This window comes from Rattus rattus, chromosome 2 (genome assembly GCF_011064425.1).
Source record: "Rattus rattus isolate New Zealand chromosome 2, Rrattus_CSIRO_v1, whole genome shotgun sequence".
Classification (NCBI taxonomy): Eukaryota; Metazoa; Chordata; class Mammalia; order Rodentia; family Muridae; genus Rattus; species Rattus rattus.
In genome coordinates, this window is record NC_046155.1 from 86,678,493 (window position 1) to 86,693,400 (window position 14,908).

Consider the following 14,908-nt stretch of genomic DNA (forward strand, 5'->3'; position numbering starts at 1 on the left):
CTCACACTCCCTACATGTAGAGATTTTGCATATATTCTGAGGGTTTGAATTCAGCAAATGCTTTTCCCCATTGAGCCACCTTCCTGCCCCACATTACTTTAATCTCATTTTTCTTAATCCACAGACACCTTGCTCCTTCCTGTCTCAACAGCAATCACTCATTCCCACTCACACGTGGAGATCTGTCACTTTCTCACTTTTTTTTTCTTTTTTTTTGGGGGGGGGGCTGGGGATCGAACCCAGGACCTTGCGCTTCCTAGGCAAGCACTCTACCACTGAGCCAAATCCCCAACCCCCACTTTCTCACTTTTAATTCCTTCTTACATCTCATATTTTCCTTCAAGACCACATTTCTTTATTTCAAATGCACTCTTCGTGATTTTCTTCAGCAAGGTTGTTTGATATAGCCTCCTAGTCAGCCTTTAAGTACTATTTTCCCTTACTCTAAAAAAATATTTCAAAATAAATATTTTCTCTTAATTCTCTTCATTAAAAATGTTCATTCCAAAGACTCCCAGGCTCTAATGCCTGGAATCTATCCATAGATTACATTCTATGTCAAAAGGGCACTTACAGGTATAATTAGGGTTAGCGACCTTTACATTTGGAGACTATCCTACAGTATCCAAGTAGGTCCAACCTAGTCATAAAGACCTTTGAGAAACAGAGAACTTCCTCTGTCCCTAGTGAAAGGCATGTCACAGGAAGGAGAGAGCTTCAGGGAGTCTGAAAAAACATCCGCATGAAAACAATTTCTGTTGGTGGCTCTGAGATAGGGAGGCCTGAGTCTAAGAACCAAAGAGAGGGCCTTAGAAGATGAGGGCTGTGGTCAGATGCCAACCAGCAAAGAGAAAAAAATCTCTAGCCCCCTAGATCAACGTTGTGCTAAAGACTTCGATGAGCTTGTTAATGGAGTCTTCCCATTCTGAGAACTTATGATGAAGTGCTCACAATAGCATGTTAACTCCAACTCTAGGATATCTGATGCCCTCTGCTGGCCTCCCAGGGCACCTGTACATATGTGGCAGATGTTTACAAAGACACACACACACACACACACACACACACACACACACACTTTTAAAAACAAGTCACACTCTTGTCTTTCTAGGCAACAATAAATTATAACGGCAACTAGAGCTTCGGGTGGGCATGTACCCAGCCTGCCTCAATCGACGGCATTTGAGGGATCTTAGTCATCTGATCCTCATCCTGGTTCATGGCTCTTTAGTTACCTCTTTATAAACCCCCCCATAGGACCCAAAGAAGCAAATGGGATTAGATGATTCTGAAGAGACAATTGGGGCAGGACATCTAGGGGCCAGTGGACCAAGACTTGACAGGATTTTCTTTCTTTCTCTTTTCTTTTCTTTCTTTTATTTCCTACACAAAGGACAGAGCAATTGCTAAGCCTGATCCTGAAAACAAGGTCTTTGTTTTGTGTGGTTACCACATGGTCTCGTCCTCTCTCTTTGGAATCTGACAAGCAAATTGGCATTTGTGTTTCTGAGACTGTCATAGAATAGTGATTGTTAATTATACCCTAGATGTCCTGCCTCATTCTGCCATGGATGTATTATGCTAAATGTGTTTAGTGAGCAAAAGATCTTAAATTTGATTTCAAGTTGCCTATCTCAGCATGCCAGTCAGACCCGCCCCAGGTCAGAGAGCTCTTGAGGGGGCTGCTGGGAGTTATCCTGCTCCATAATCCCTGGTTCTAACATAGAGCAGGACTTATCCAGAGGGTCCATCAGATGTCAGTGTGAAATTCGTGAACCTCTTTGGGTTGCATATTAACATATGGAATTACATCACCCACTGCCCTAGAAAAGATACTAAGTGTTAGCTTCAGAAACAGTCGTTTGCTTGAGAGTCTATCCCTCTAACTGGTAAAAATTCTGACCTTATATCTCAAGCCCAAAGCTGGATAAGAGATGCAGTTTCCATGTTGAAGGAATTTCATGAGATGAGATGTGTGAATAAGGTGTCTCTCTAAAACTAAATTGACTGATACCCACTGTCTGGTTTCCCCTGCACAGCCCCACTGAGTTGATCCTCAGCACCTTTGGTCTAACCTGAGATGCTGTCACTTGACAGTCATAGACAGACACCCATAGCCAGGGTTTTAAGTTATTTGGTGTTTTGTAATAAGCAAGTGACATTGCCACACCAGTCATAGGTATGTCAATATCAATATGCCTTTAAATTTTTAATTAATTTTAGGATTCTTTATATATTAGGAAAATGACAGAGGCTATATAACAAGCGTCTGTAAGTCCACTAGTTGGATTTAATAATTGTCAACATTTTACTATAGATGTAGACAGTCTTTTATTTTATTATTAATTAAATAGTCTACTGTACTCCTTCCTAGTCCCAGCCATCTCCCTCTTGACATGGTGTAGGTATTTATTACCTTTAAGTTAATGTGTATTATCCATGTGGTTAATTGTTTTCTGAAACTGATATAACAAGGCACTGTAAGGGGGTTATCTTAAGGAACAGGAATGTATCATCCCATGTTTCTAGAGGCCCTCAAGGAGATGGCAACCCCACAGGAAGACCAACAGTGTCAACTAACCTGGACACCTGGGAACTCCCAGAGACTGAGCCACCAGCCACAAAGCATACACGGGCTGGTCTCAGTACCCATGGACATATGCAGCAGAGGGCTGCCATGTCTGGCCTCAGTGGGAGAGGATGAACCTAATCTTGCAGAGACTTGATGCACCAGGGTTATGGGGAGGGATATGGGGTGCAGGGGCGGGGGGTGTCTTCTCAGAGGCAGAGATGAGAGGGTATGGGGGAGGAACTGTGTAAGGGGAAGCAGGGGCAGCATTTGGGATGTAAATAAATACATAAATAAATCTTAAAAAGAGTTTGAGATAAAGGTATCTAGCAGGACTGTGGCGGTTAATATTGTCAACCTAACAGGATCTAAAATCACCTAGGAGACAAGCCTCTGGGGTATATGTGAGGGATTATCTATATGGTGCTGAGGTGGGAAGACCGTAAATGTTCTTCTGTGTGGCTCACAGGAGCTCTCTGATTTTGGCCCTTGCTGAGATTGTGTGTCTCTGTTGCCTTTCACAACCTTGCAGTGTGTGTGAGCTCTCACTTATTAAGGATGTCCCAGGCAGCAAGAAGAAAGCTTATTTCGCAAGAAGAAAGCTTATTTCGCAATAAATGTTGGTGGCACCATTCATTGGGCTGGGGACCTGAAATTGAGCAAAGGGTGAAGTGAACCAAGTGCAGTCACTGCTCTCTCTTTCTTGACCACAGCCACAATGTGACATGCTACCTCAAACTCTTGCTGCTGTGACTTTCCAATTATGATGGACTGCACCCTCAAATTGTCAGCCAAAATACTTCCTTCCTTCCTTAAGTTGCTCTTGCCATATAGCTTGCCACATAAACAAAGGCAATCAGTAATAAAAGGGTGTCCTGAGGAGGCCAAGGCTAGCTCAGACCTTGCCATCTAAGCTCCTGAGACTTCCTTGGCTGGGGCCAACTTTATATGATACCCTTTGCAAGTGAGCCTAAACTTCCTTATTTTATAAAGTGCCTATCATATTTGATTAGAGGCCCAGCTAACTGTGATAGGACTTCACATTAATTAATTACATTTGCAGTGACCTTAAGCTCACATTCTAAGGAATTTCATCATATGAGTCTCAGGGGGATAAAAAGCCAACCCACACCACCATCTGAGTGTTATTGCTTTCATAATACATAAATTTCTAATAAGTGTACTATAATATAGAATGCATTGCCAACTTTCGCATAAATAGCATTGAACTGTGCCTATTTTTTCAAAACCTCCTTTTTTAACCAAAGATAAATGTTCTTCTGCGTGGCTCACAGGAGCTCTCTGATTTTGGCCCTTGCTGAGATTGTGTGTCTCTGTTGCCTTTCACAACCTTGCAGTGTGTGTGAGCTCTCACTTACTAAGGATGTCCCAGGCAGCAAGAAGAAAGCTGCTTCGCAATAAATGTTGGTGGCACCATTCATTGGGCTGGGGACCTGAAATTGAGCAAAGGGTGAAGTGAACCAAGTGCAGTCACTGCTCTCTCTTTCTTGACCACAGCCACAATGTGACATGCTACCTCAAACTCTTGCTGCTGTGACTTTCCAATTATGATGGACTGCACCCTCAAATTGTCAGCCAAAATACTTCCTTCCTTCCTTAAGTTGCTCTTGCCATATAGCTTGCCACATAAACAAAGGTAATCAGTAATAAAAGGGTGTCCTGAGGAGGCCAAGGCTAGCTCAGACCTTGCCATCTAAGCTCCTGAGACTTCCTTGGCTGGGGCCAACTTTATATGATACCCTTTGCAAGTGAGCCTAAACTTCCTTATTTTATAAAGTGCCTATCATATTTGATTAGAGGCCCAGCTAACTGTGATAGGACTTCACATTAATTAATTACATTTGCAGTGACCTTAAGCTCACATTCTAAGGAATTTCATCATATGAGTCTCAGGGGGATAAAAAGCCAACCCACACCACCATCTGAGTGTTATTGCTTTCATAATACATAAATTTCTAATAAGTGTACTATAATATAGAATGCATTGCCAACTTTCGCATAAATAGCATTGAACTGTGCCTATTTTTTCAAAACCTCCTTTTTTAACCAAAGATATATTTTGTAGAAATACTTCTATTTCCAGCACATTCACAGCATTTTTCACCATGTGACTTTGTCACCACCAATCTATTCTCTCTACTGAAATGTAAAATAGCTACACAGTTCAAAATGGCACCCAACCAAGAATAAGAAAAGTGCGTATCTTCTGCGTGGCTCACAGGAGCTCTCTGATTTTGGCCCTTGCTGAGATTGTGTGGCTCTGTTGCCTTCCACAGCCTTGCAGTGTGTGTGAGCTCTCACCTATTAAGGATGTTCCAGGCAGCAAGAAGAAAGCTGCTTCACCACTGCAAGGTGCTGTTATACAAGGAAGAGGTTTTAGCCCATGCACTGGTTTAAGTGTGGTGTTTAAAAGAGTCTCTGGGATGTCAGCTGAGTGGCCCAAGCTAAAGGGATAAACCTTTAGGGAGTAGGTGGAAGATCCATTTCCTTGACCTCTGTGAGGGTCTTTAAGGAGGAAATTGATCTCTTTTTGTTTGTTTTTTCTGAATGAATATGTTTATTTTGTGCAAATCACAGTCTGCTCATTCTGAATTGTTGCATTAACTTTCCGAGGTAGAAGAAAAGAGAGTGGAGATTTGGAAGTACCACTTACTAATAGCTTTCTCCTGGTGTAAAGGATCATTCCACATAATTGGGAGGCTGCGGCTGCCTCTCTGACCCTCTCTTTTTCCACTCACTAAATTTAAACAATGTCTGGCCAGTGAAGGCACGTGCCTTGTTTATTTGAGTATATTAAACATGCCTATGTGTGTTGCTAGACTGTTCAGTGTCTTTTCATTTGTTTTTAAGATGTTAACACCATGAGGGTGTTTTTGAAACTTTTTATTGATTCTTTGTGAATTTCACACTGTCCCACTGCTTTGATCATGAGTCACACCAAGCAGCCAATCGGTAAGGCTTCTAGACCCTCCTGAAGACATGTCTCATGACCTCTCTGCTTGTCTGCAGTCTGTGTTGCTCTGCAGCTTTCCCCAAGACCTGGGGAAATGAAGTAAATCTCAATCAGAGAGTCAGAAAACATGGCATTCCTGAGGTGAGTTGCATTAACCCACAGCAGAGGTAAGAGACCAATGACTCTGCAAGGTCATCTAAGTCATAGATAAAGGAAGGTCACCCTTATAGAGAAATCACAAGATCTCTGGTCACAGAGCTCCCAGGATGAATTAACATACAAGGCTTCCCGGGAAGTTATCTCAGACAAAGAGATGTCAATGCCATTACTCAGTACCACTTCTTAGATGGTGCTGCGACATCCATGTCTGATCTCCTTCTGCTTTTCTGAACCCTAGTAACTAGGCCTTAGAACATCAATGCAAATCCCACTCCCTGAAGAGCCCAGGAGAAAGCTCTAGTACACTCCTAGACACTGGATGCTCAAGGAAAATACTGGGAAATAGGATGGAATCTACATTCCGGAGGCTAAAAGGGATGTTCGAAATGAATCCAGGGAAGAAATCCACTCTCTTTGCCTGGTGATCTGACTATTAAAATAACTCATTCAGGACAAGTATAGGGAACAAGGAAAATCTTGGGTGAATGAATGTGTATTGTTGACATGGGCATGACCATGTCAAGAACCCCAGTGCCCCAGATCCATGCAAGTGGTGAAGCCTTCTCTGAGTGAGGCCCAGAGGAATGACAAACCTTTCCTCTGGTCTGAGTGTGAATGACAAGAACATGTGCTTTCTCCCCATGTTTACAGCCTGAAGATTGCTCCCTACCTAGACTGCTTCTAAGGAGATTAGTTAAACCTCCCTCCTATTCAGCTGTAATTAGTGACCCTGCCTTTTAATTTATCTGTATGCAATAATCCTGCCCCCTTGTTCAGCTGCATGTAACAACTTCACCTCCCTGTTCAACTCCGTATAATAAATATACTGAGTTTCAAAGTGCTGTAGCTTCTCCAGCAGGAAGCCATTGTACCCAATCCCAGCATTTCTCAGTACTCATGCTTATCATTCATGTCCTTGCTGCTGACAGATAGGTTGATCCCTGGAGATACGCAAGGACACCCAGCTGGTGAAATGTCTCAGGCAATAGAGCTAAATCCCCCCAAAGCCCTGTGAAAATACCAGGTACACAGATGCACACCTAGAATGCTAGTGTTCTAAAGGCAGAGACCTGAGGATCCTGCAGGACTTGGTGCCCAGCCGGTCAAGCTGAACTGGTGATGGATAGTGATAGAGGAAGATAACGAATAGTAGTATCTGGCCGCCATGAACATCTCCATCTGTATCCTCCACACGTACACCAGACATTCAAACAAGCAAACAAACAAAAATAGTTTATTCAAATTTTGGAAATCCACTCAAAGGACCTTCGTACAAAAGTGCCAAGTAAAATGAAGTTGTGTGTTAGATGTTTGTGTGATGTGTCCTCCAGACATACCATATAAATGGATCTCCCCAGGTGGACTTTGAAATGCTTCAGGGGTACAGCTAAGTTCATTACCAGTCTTAGCATGTTAAGATCTAAGGAACAAAAGTTCCAGCACCCTTAGAATTAGCACCAGCCTCCACCTACCCCCACTCCTGCAACCCCAGCCATTGCATTCCTCAAGAGATAAGAGAATTCAGAGAAAGCACAGCTCAGCTGGGAGCAGTGAGTGGGGCTTATATTCCAGAAGCTGCTCTTTATCCAACCTTCCCTGAAGACAGATCGATGAATATCACCCATCTACAAGGGAATTCACAGCCATCACCTGTAGTCACCAAGCCTCACCCCATGGTGAGAAATGTGGTTGTTTTACTTAATGGTGGATTCTGCCTACACTGAGACTGATTCCCTCTCAAACTAGAAAGAAGACAGGCCATGATACTGAAAGAAAATGTCAGTCTACTGTGTCCATAAAGGGATGAGATCTTGATTCTGAATAATGACAGAATTTAAAAATAAGCGCACGGAACTTTATGGATTTTTCTATGGACTTCCAGTTGGACTCTGCAGTTTCCTTTGAACATCTCAAATCAAACAAGCCTCCCCCTACCTCTGTAAATATATGTGTGGGTGTGTGTGAGTGTGTGTATACATTCACATTCACACATAATATCCTCATTTCTGCTTCCATCAATCACGTAGAGCCCCTCCCCCCAAACTCTCTGTAAGAAATCTGAATAGAAGTTACCACAAAGGAGATGATAAGATTATAAACATAGAAATTTCCACTGATCTCTCCATAGAGAAACTAAGAAAGGAAATTAATGTATCTGTTACCAAGGCTTTGGCACCTTGAAGATGGAATCAATAGTGTGCATCATCTGCCTTGACTTGTCTTGTTCTTTTGACTAAAGCTGGAGTAGAGAGGAGCCACTTAGATATTTTTTCTGCCATTAATCAGGAGTCATCAAGAGCTTCTGCTTTCATTAAGTTATATTCACCTCCAATCCCATTCTTTCTCTCTGAAATAGTTTTCATGCCTACTTCAGTAATTTCAACAAATAAAGATTGTGAACAAGTAAATATGTATTAATTAACTTAGAATGTAAGTTATTTTGTCAATGAACATACACACACACACACACACACACACACACACACACACACACACACATACATCCAATTAAGTGTAGGTGTGCCAAGGAAGTGATCATCAGCTTTGGTCCAATCCTGTCTACCATTACTAGTTGAATGCTCTTGGCAACCATAGTTTCTCTGATACTATGTGCTTATTTGTAAAAGGGGGTCAGTGAGCATTCGTGAGAGCTTCTCTAGAATTTAGTGATGTAGAGCCTGCACGAAGGCTGATACAGACCTGATGCCAGTCATGGCAGCTGTCTTAGGGTTTTTCTTGCTGAGATGAAGCACCATGACCAAAGCAATTTGGGGAGGAAAGGGTTTATTTGATTATACTTCCACATCATAGTCCATCACTGAAGTCAGGACAGGAACTCAAACAGAGCAGGAGTCTGGAGGCAGAGTCAATACAGAGGCTGTGGAGGGATGCTGCTCACTGCCTTGCTCCCTATGGCTTGCTCATCCTGCTTTTTTATAGAACCCAGGAGCACCAGCACATGAGTGGCACCTCTCACAATGGGCTGGCCCCTCCTACATGTAGGACCAGGAAATCTGGACAGATGCAATGGTAAAATTAGGCTATGTTTATTGAGAACTTGTCCTTAGACACTATTCCATTCACCTTCCAATCATGGAAACATTCCATTATGACTACACCTCTATGACTTGGTGATATAATTTTCTCATCGTACAGATGAGGAAAACAAAGCACAGCGAAGCCTGCATCCTGCCCCAAGACACACATGGAACCAGGATTCAAACCGACAGCATGCGGTTTAACCACTCTGCTTTACAGCTCACCCACCTGCACCAGTTCGCCAGCTCCTAGTCTACATCCGAGATAACCTAGAACTTTCTCAAACTTCTTTTCCTTCTCTGAGCCATCAGCAGTCCTCACAGTGTATCTGCTAAAGGACTATGGCTCTAGAAAGACCTCAAGCCTTTCTAGAAAGTGGCTGCTACTAAGTTCCTGCTCTCTGTGTAATTGGCCTCTGAAGTCACACAGACAATGGTTCAATCATAATCAGCACTAACTTTGATTTTAACATTGCTTCTTAGCATCTTCGAGAGTCAACTTCCTCAGCTGCAATGGAGACTATGCTTGGATCGGATTCACAAATGTGAGACTGAGTGGTCACACAGACTCAGAGCACTAGAAGCAGAAAATGGATGCATCAGGTGCTTTTGTTGTTGCCGGGACCCCAAACAACCAACAAGAGGAGAAAGGATTCATTTGGCTCTTGGTTTGAGAGTACAGCTATCAGGCAAGAAAGGCAGTGCTGTGAGGAAGCTGAGTCTGCAGTCAAGAAACAGAGATAAATGCTGACTTCGAGCTCTCCCTCCCCCCTCCCCCTCTCCTTCTCCCTCTCTCTCCCCCTCTCCCTCTCCCTCCCTCCCTCTGTCTGTGCGCATGTGCATGATGCCTGTTCTTTTTATTCAGTCTGGAACCCCAGGCCATAGGCTGCTCTGCCAGCATTCAACATGTGTATTCCCTCCTCAGTTAATCCTCTCTGGAAAACATCCTCATAGATACACCAGAGGTGTGTTTTCTGAGTGATTTTGAAGCCATTCAAGTAGACAGAGAAGATGAAACACCACAGTAGGATTAACATTAATTCAACTCTTTGGGACAAAATTAAACAGATCGACTGAGCTAACAGCTGCCTCCTTTGTCCCATTTTCGGAGGCTCAGATTAACATTTTTCTGCCTGGAGACTTCCTGCCTCTGTTATAACTTCCAGCCGTGGGCTCCCAGAGGCCCAGAAGCTGATGGTCCAAGCTAGCAGTCTCTGTCCCAAAGACACTTTAACATCGCTGGGACTTTGGTGCTCTCACTAGTTAGGGCTCAGTCCTGCCATCCTGCCTAGGGGTTCTGTGTGCATGTGTAGGGGGAGGGTCATTTTCCCACATTACATTCTGTGGATTTGAACTTTAAAGTCTACCAGATCCTGATTTCTTTCTCTCATTCCTATTTTAAACTTTCTCATTCAAAAGATCACCTTTCTGAATAACATTGTCCTTTAAAGACACATTAAGTCTTATTCTGAGCTCTTCATTCAATGTCCAATTCCCTTTCTTATTTTGCCTCCCTCTTTGAGTTATTAATAAAGCTTCAATTTATGTATAACACCATCTCTTCATACCATGAATGTGTGTTGCACAAAGACATTGCTGCAGGGACAGAAATTATTTTGAGGTTTAATACAGTCACAAGGCATGACAAAGCTGTGGGCTCCCTGAGGACAGGATCTCTCACTGAGTACCTTACAGTGGAGCATGCATGTTGTCTTTTGTATATTGGTACCTTTGAATAGCCTCCTTTCTCACTCAAAACCAGGACTAATATTTGAAAATTAGACCCATACACCCACTGCTCCCAGCTTTCATTAACCAAGCAGAAAGCCAGTAAGACAGAAATGTTCTTTTTGACTTTTGAATATTTTCTTTAGCTCTCCCCTTGGAATTCTTTCCCTTGAGGTCAAAATGTAGTGCTGCTGTTCCTTCCCTTCAGCTCTCAGTGTGTAGCCTGTGCACTTACTCATGGCTCTGCTGTGTCACAACTGGCAATTGTCTACGTAGACCCATGAAGGTGGAATGGAGGGGAAGGAGCTCCATCTTTGGTTCTGGATGCTTCATTCTGATGAGACTAGTTGTCTGTTGAATGAAGGCTGAGTGATTTTGACCCGACCCGGTCTGTTCTCCATTGACTTCCATCCTGCTATCTCCTCAAGGATTTGATTCCTGAATATTCCATCATCTGGCTATCCAAGCAGAGGACAAGACAACAGGAGACAACCAGTGGGAGGTGAGAATATAAGAGGGCATTTGTTCAGCTGCTCTCTGCCCGTATCAGGGGTTGAGCCTCTGACATTCCCACAATGGCTCCCTTGGCCTAGGGTAACTCAGTTATCTCAGATAACTTTGTTTCCCAAGGTTGCTAAGAGCAGTCTACGTTAATCCCTGGTTGGCTCAACAGTGTCCAGTGGTTCCCTGAACTTATAAGTCCCTAAGCAGTTCTTTCACTAGACTTCTTTATTTGAACTGAGTTAAATTCTGTATCCATGACTCTGCCTGATATTCATACACAATCACAAATATTACATTAAAGATTTTCAATATATATATATTACTCCCTTTTTTTAATCTCAGCTATTTTTGTCTTACTCACCAACTAGCCTGCAGAGTGAACAGAACTTTGACCTGCAGTCCAACAAGTCTTCAGTCTGTGTGTTTAGGAGAAAGTCACTCTCTTCCTGCCAGCACAGGCCCCAGTTTCCTTAATCACTAAACCAGTGGTGCTCCAAGTGGAGGTCACAGTCTCCAGGAATTCCCAAGATCCTTTAAGGAATTCTCAAAGGTCAAGATTATCTTCATAACACCAAGGACTTATTTAATTACCTTGTATTCCCACTCGATGGCATTACTAATGGGACACAAGTAACAGTAGGTAACACTGCATTCAAGGTTCAAGACAGTGGCACTAATGGCACGCCTGTTGAATTCTGCCACATCTTACAAAGTCTGGGTAACAATTTCACTCAGGAATAGTCTTATTGCAGTACTAGGAAATGTTGATTTTATTAAATATTGAGCCTTTGGTCTGTACTGTTTTAGTTTCTGGAACTCTTATTGACAAAAATGAGAACCAGACTCTAAGTGTTTCCACTTTATTCTGAGATATAAAGGGAGTCACCTCTAAGGAGAAGCAGACTCATGGCTGAATTGTGATCTAGCCACTTGCCCCACTATTTCTACTCAAAAGATTAGCTGACAAGCAAACTACAGCTGCTAAGACTGAGACATTTGAAAGACAGTTTTAAAAAAATGAACCAAGTGTGGCTGTCTTTCCAAAGAAGATAACTGATAATATTTATTCTGAGTAATATGGTTTGTACTTTCAAGCATGGGGACTTCCCAGTTTTCAAAGGCTGTTCTGATGAGACCAGCCATGGTATTAACAAGTCATGAGTTGCTGTATGGTAAAAGGTGTCAACATCCGAACAACCATCTCATGTAATTTAATGAGATCCCTGAAAACACGTCTTCCTGGGGCTGGAGAGATGGCTCGATGGTTAAGAGCCCTTACTCTTCTGACACAGAACCTGGATTCAGTACACTCATATGGTGCCTAATAGCCATCTATAACGACAGTTCTGAAACATCTGATCTTCATGTGTACACACATGGTACAGAGACATACAGGAGGGAAAAGAGTCATACCCATAAAATAGATAAAATCTTTAAAAATAAAAAATGTCCTAAGTGTGCAAACTTTGGACAGGGACTTGGAGCCATTTACTTGGTGTTTGAGCTCAATTGTCTCAGCCGGAAAGAGAGTTTCTTTATTTCCTCATCTGCAAAGTGACCTTGCCTGTCTTGAAAAGAACTAAATAAATGATATATGGATAAGTATTCATAAATTATTGCAGAAGCTTCAAAGCATGTGCTTGGACCTGGTAAATGGAATGCAAGTGTCCCACTACTCACCACTCTAGGGGTCTTTGGAGCAACAGTAACTCTGGCAATAGAGGTTGTCACATTCATATTCCAGCATAACTTACAAGCTACTGACCTCAGCCAAGTGATCCAGTAATATGATCATGTATAATAATATGTCCACGAACAGTGATGAATGGCCATGTGATTATTGTGAGGAATAAAAGATGTTAGGTGCTTGACCCAGGACCTGAAGCATTATATTAACTCATTTATATTAGTAATTGTGTATTTGAGAAATCTTTCTTGAACTTCATAAAATCATTATCATGGGGTAGGCAAGATGGCTCAGAGGGCAAAGGAATTTACCACGGAACCTGAGGAGCTGAGTTGCAGCCCCAGGACCCATATGGTATAATATTATAAACAACTTCCACAAGTTATCCTTTGACCACACACACACACACACACACACACACACACACACACACACACACACACAATCATATTACAACACAATGACATCTTAACTTTCAGGTCTCACAAATTTATAATACTATGAGCAGTAACATTAAAAGAGTAGCTGTTGGAAGAGGTTGTGAGGCTTATTCCTGTGATGTGGATGTTGTCACCATGGTCAGTTTTAATCTGTGAGTATGAGGACCCTGGACACAGAGCTGGTAAGAAATTCTCAGTCTCAAAGAAAGGCCATCCAGAGCCTGCCTCACCTGGGGATCCATCCCACATACAGACACCAAACCCAGACACTATTGCAGATGCCAAGAAGTGCTTGCTGACAGGAGCCTGATATAACTGTCTCCTGAAAGGCTCTGCCAGAGCCTCACAAATACAGGTGTGGATGCTGGCAGTCAGTCATTGGTCTGAGCACAGGGACTCCAATGGAGCAGGTAGGGAAAGGACTAAAGGAGATGAAGGGTTTTGTAACCCCATAGGAAGAACAGCAATATCCACCAACAAGACCCCACCAGAGCTCCCAGGGACTAAACCACTAACCAAAGAGTGCACATGGAGGGACCCATGGCTCCAGATGCATATATAGCAGATGACCTTGTTGGGCATCAATAAGAGGAGAAGCCCTTGGTCCTGTGAAGGCTCAATGCCCCAGTGTAGGGGAATGACAGGACAGTGAGGTGGGAGTGGGTGGGTGGATGGCGTAGCACCCTCATAGAAGCAGGGGGAGGGAGGATAGGATAGGGAGTTTGAGGAGGGAAAACTGGGAAAGGGGCTAACTTTTGAAATGTAAATAAATAAAATATCCAATTTAAAAAAGAAAAAGAAATCTTCAGACTTGGACCACTTAGGCACCACTGCCTCCCCAGCAGCCTCCTGGTGGAGGACTTATGCGCTGTGTCTCAGTTTAGGACACTTGTCACCAGAAGGTGTGGGTTTCCTGGGGCAGGGGCAAGCAAGGGAAACTGAGTTTGGGCACATTCACAAACACATTTTAAATGTCCTTATAAAAACAAGACAACTCTCTCTGTACTTTAAATAGATGGAGACATGCCTTTGGCATGAAACCATGAGAAGCAAAACCTGAGTTTAAAGACACAATTCAAGCAGAAAATAAGGATATATTTTCATGATTCCATTTATTAAAGAAAAACATTTCCTTACAGTACGTCTTTCCAACTGCATAATTCACTTTAAATTTCTGAAAAGAGTAAAACTAACTTTTAAAAAAATGCTGGGCAGTTAAAATGCCCTGGTTCAAAGTTGAGCTGTTTTGTTTTGTTTTGTTTTGTTTTTAAATAGGCAAGAATATATTCAAGAGAAAGGAAGCATTAGAAAGGGGAGTCACCTGTGACAACCTGTCATGTTAGCCTTGACACAATTCAACCTCTGTACCTACACAGCCACAGAAGAGAGAGAGAGAGAGAGAGAGAGAGAGAGAGAGAGAGAGAGAGAGAGAGAGAGGATTCCCGAGGACCCACTACTCACTGATGATTTCCCTTTCTATTTCATGTAAAAAAATAAATTATGTATAAATAGGGAGCTGAGGAGGGCTAGCATGTTGAGTGCGCACAGTGTGTCTCCTCTCCCATGCTCACTAAACAAAACTCTCCTCCATATTGCTACACAGCAAGAAGGAATCCACAAGCCGAGGCTGGACCAGCTGCTGGAAGTCAGAGTCCTGAAGGCCTTCGGGGCAGACCCCAGCCAAGCGACGCAAGGCAGCCTGGGGAGAGAAGAGAAGAGACTGTCAGACTCTGCCCCATGTAGGTATGTGCTTCCTTCAGGTGACTTGGGAGATCCATTTGAGAAATGTCATGCACTAACCAGGCAATT

General features: G+C 42.8%; 1 protein-coding gene across 2 annotated transcripts in view; it reads right to left on the reverse strand.

Moving 5' to 3' along the window:
• Positions 1 to 14,186: 14,186 nt before the first annotated feature.
• Insc (INSC spindle orientation adaptor protein) overlaps positions 14,187 to 14,908 on the reverse strand; it is a 104,983-nt gene continuing 104,261 nt past the window's right edge. For both annotated transcript variants that reach the window (XM_032892843.1, XM_032892842.1), the window contains one exon: positions 14,187 to 14,798. In XM_032892843.1, coding sequence (XP_032748734.1) covers positions 14,670 to 14,798 — 129 coding nt within the window. In that variant the 3' untranslated portion in view covers positions 14,187 to 14,669. The remainder of the gene's footprint in view (positions 14,799 to 14,908) is intronic.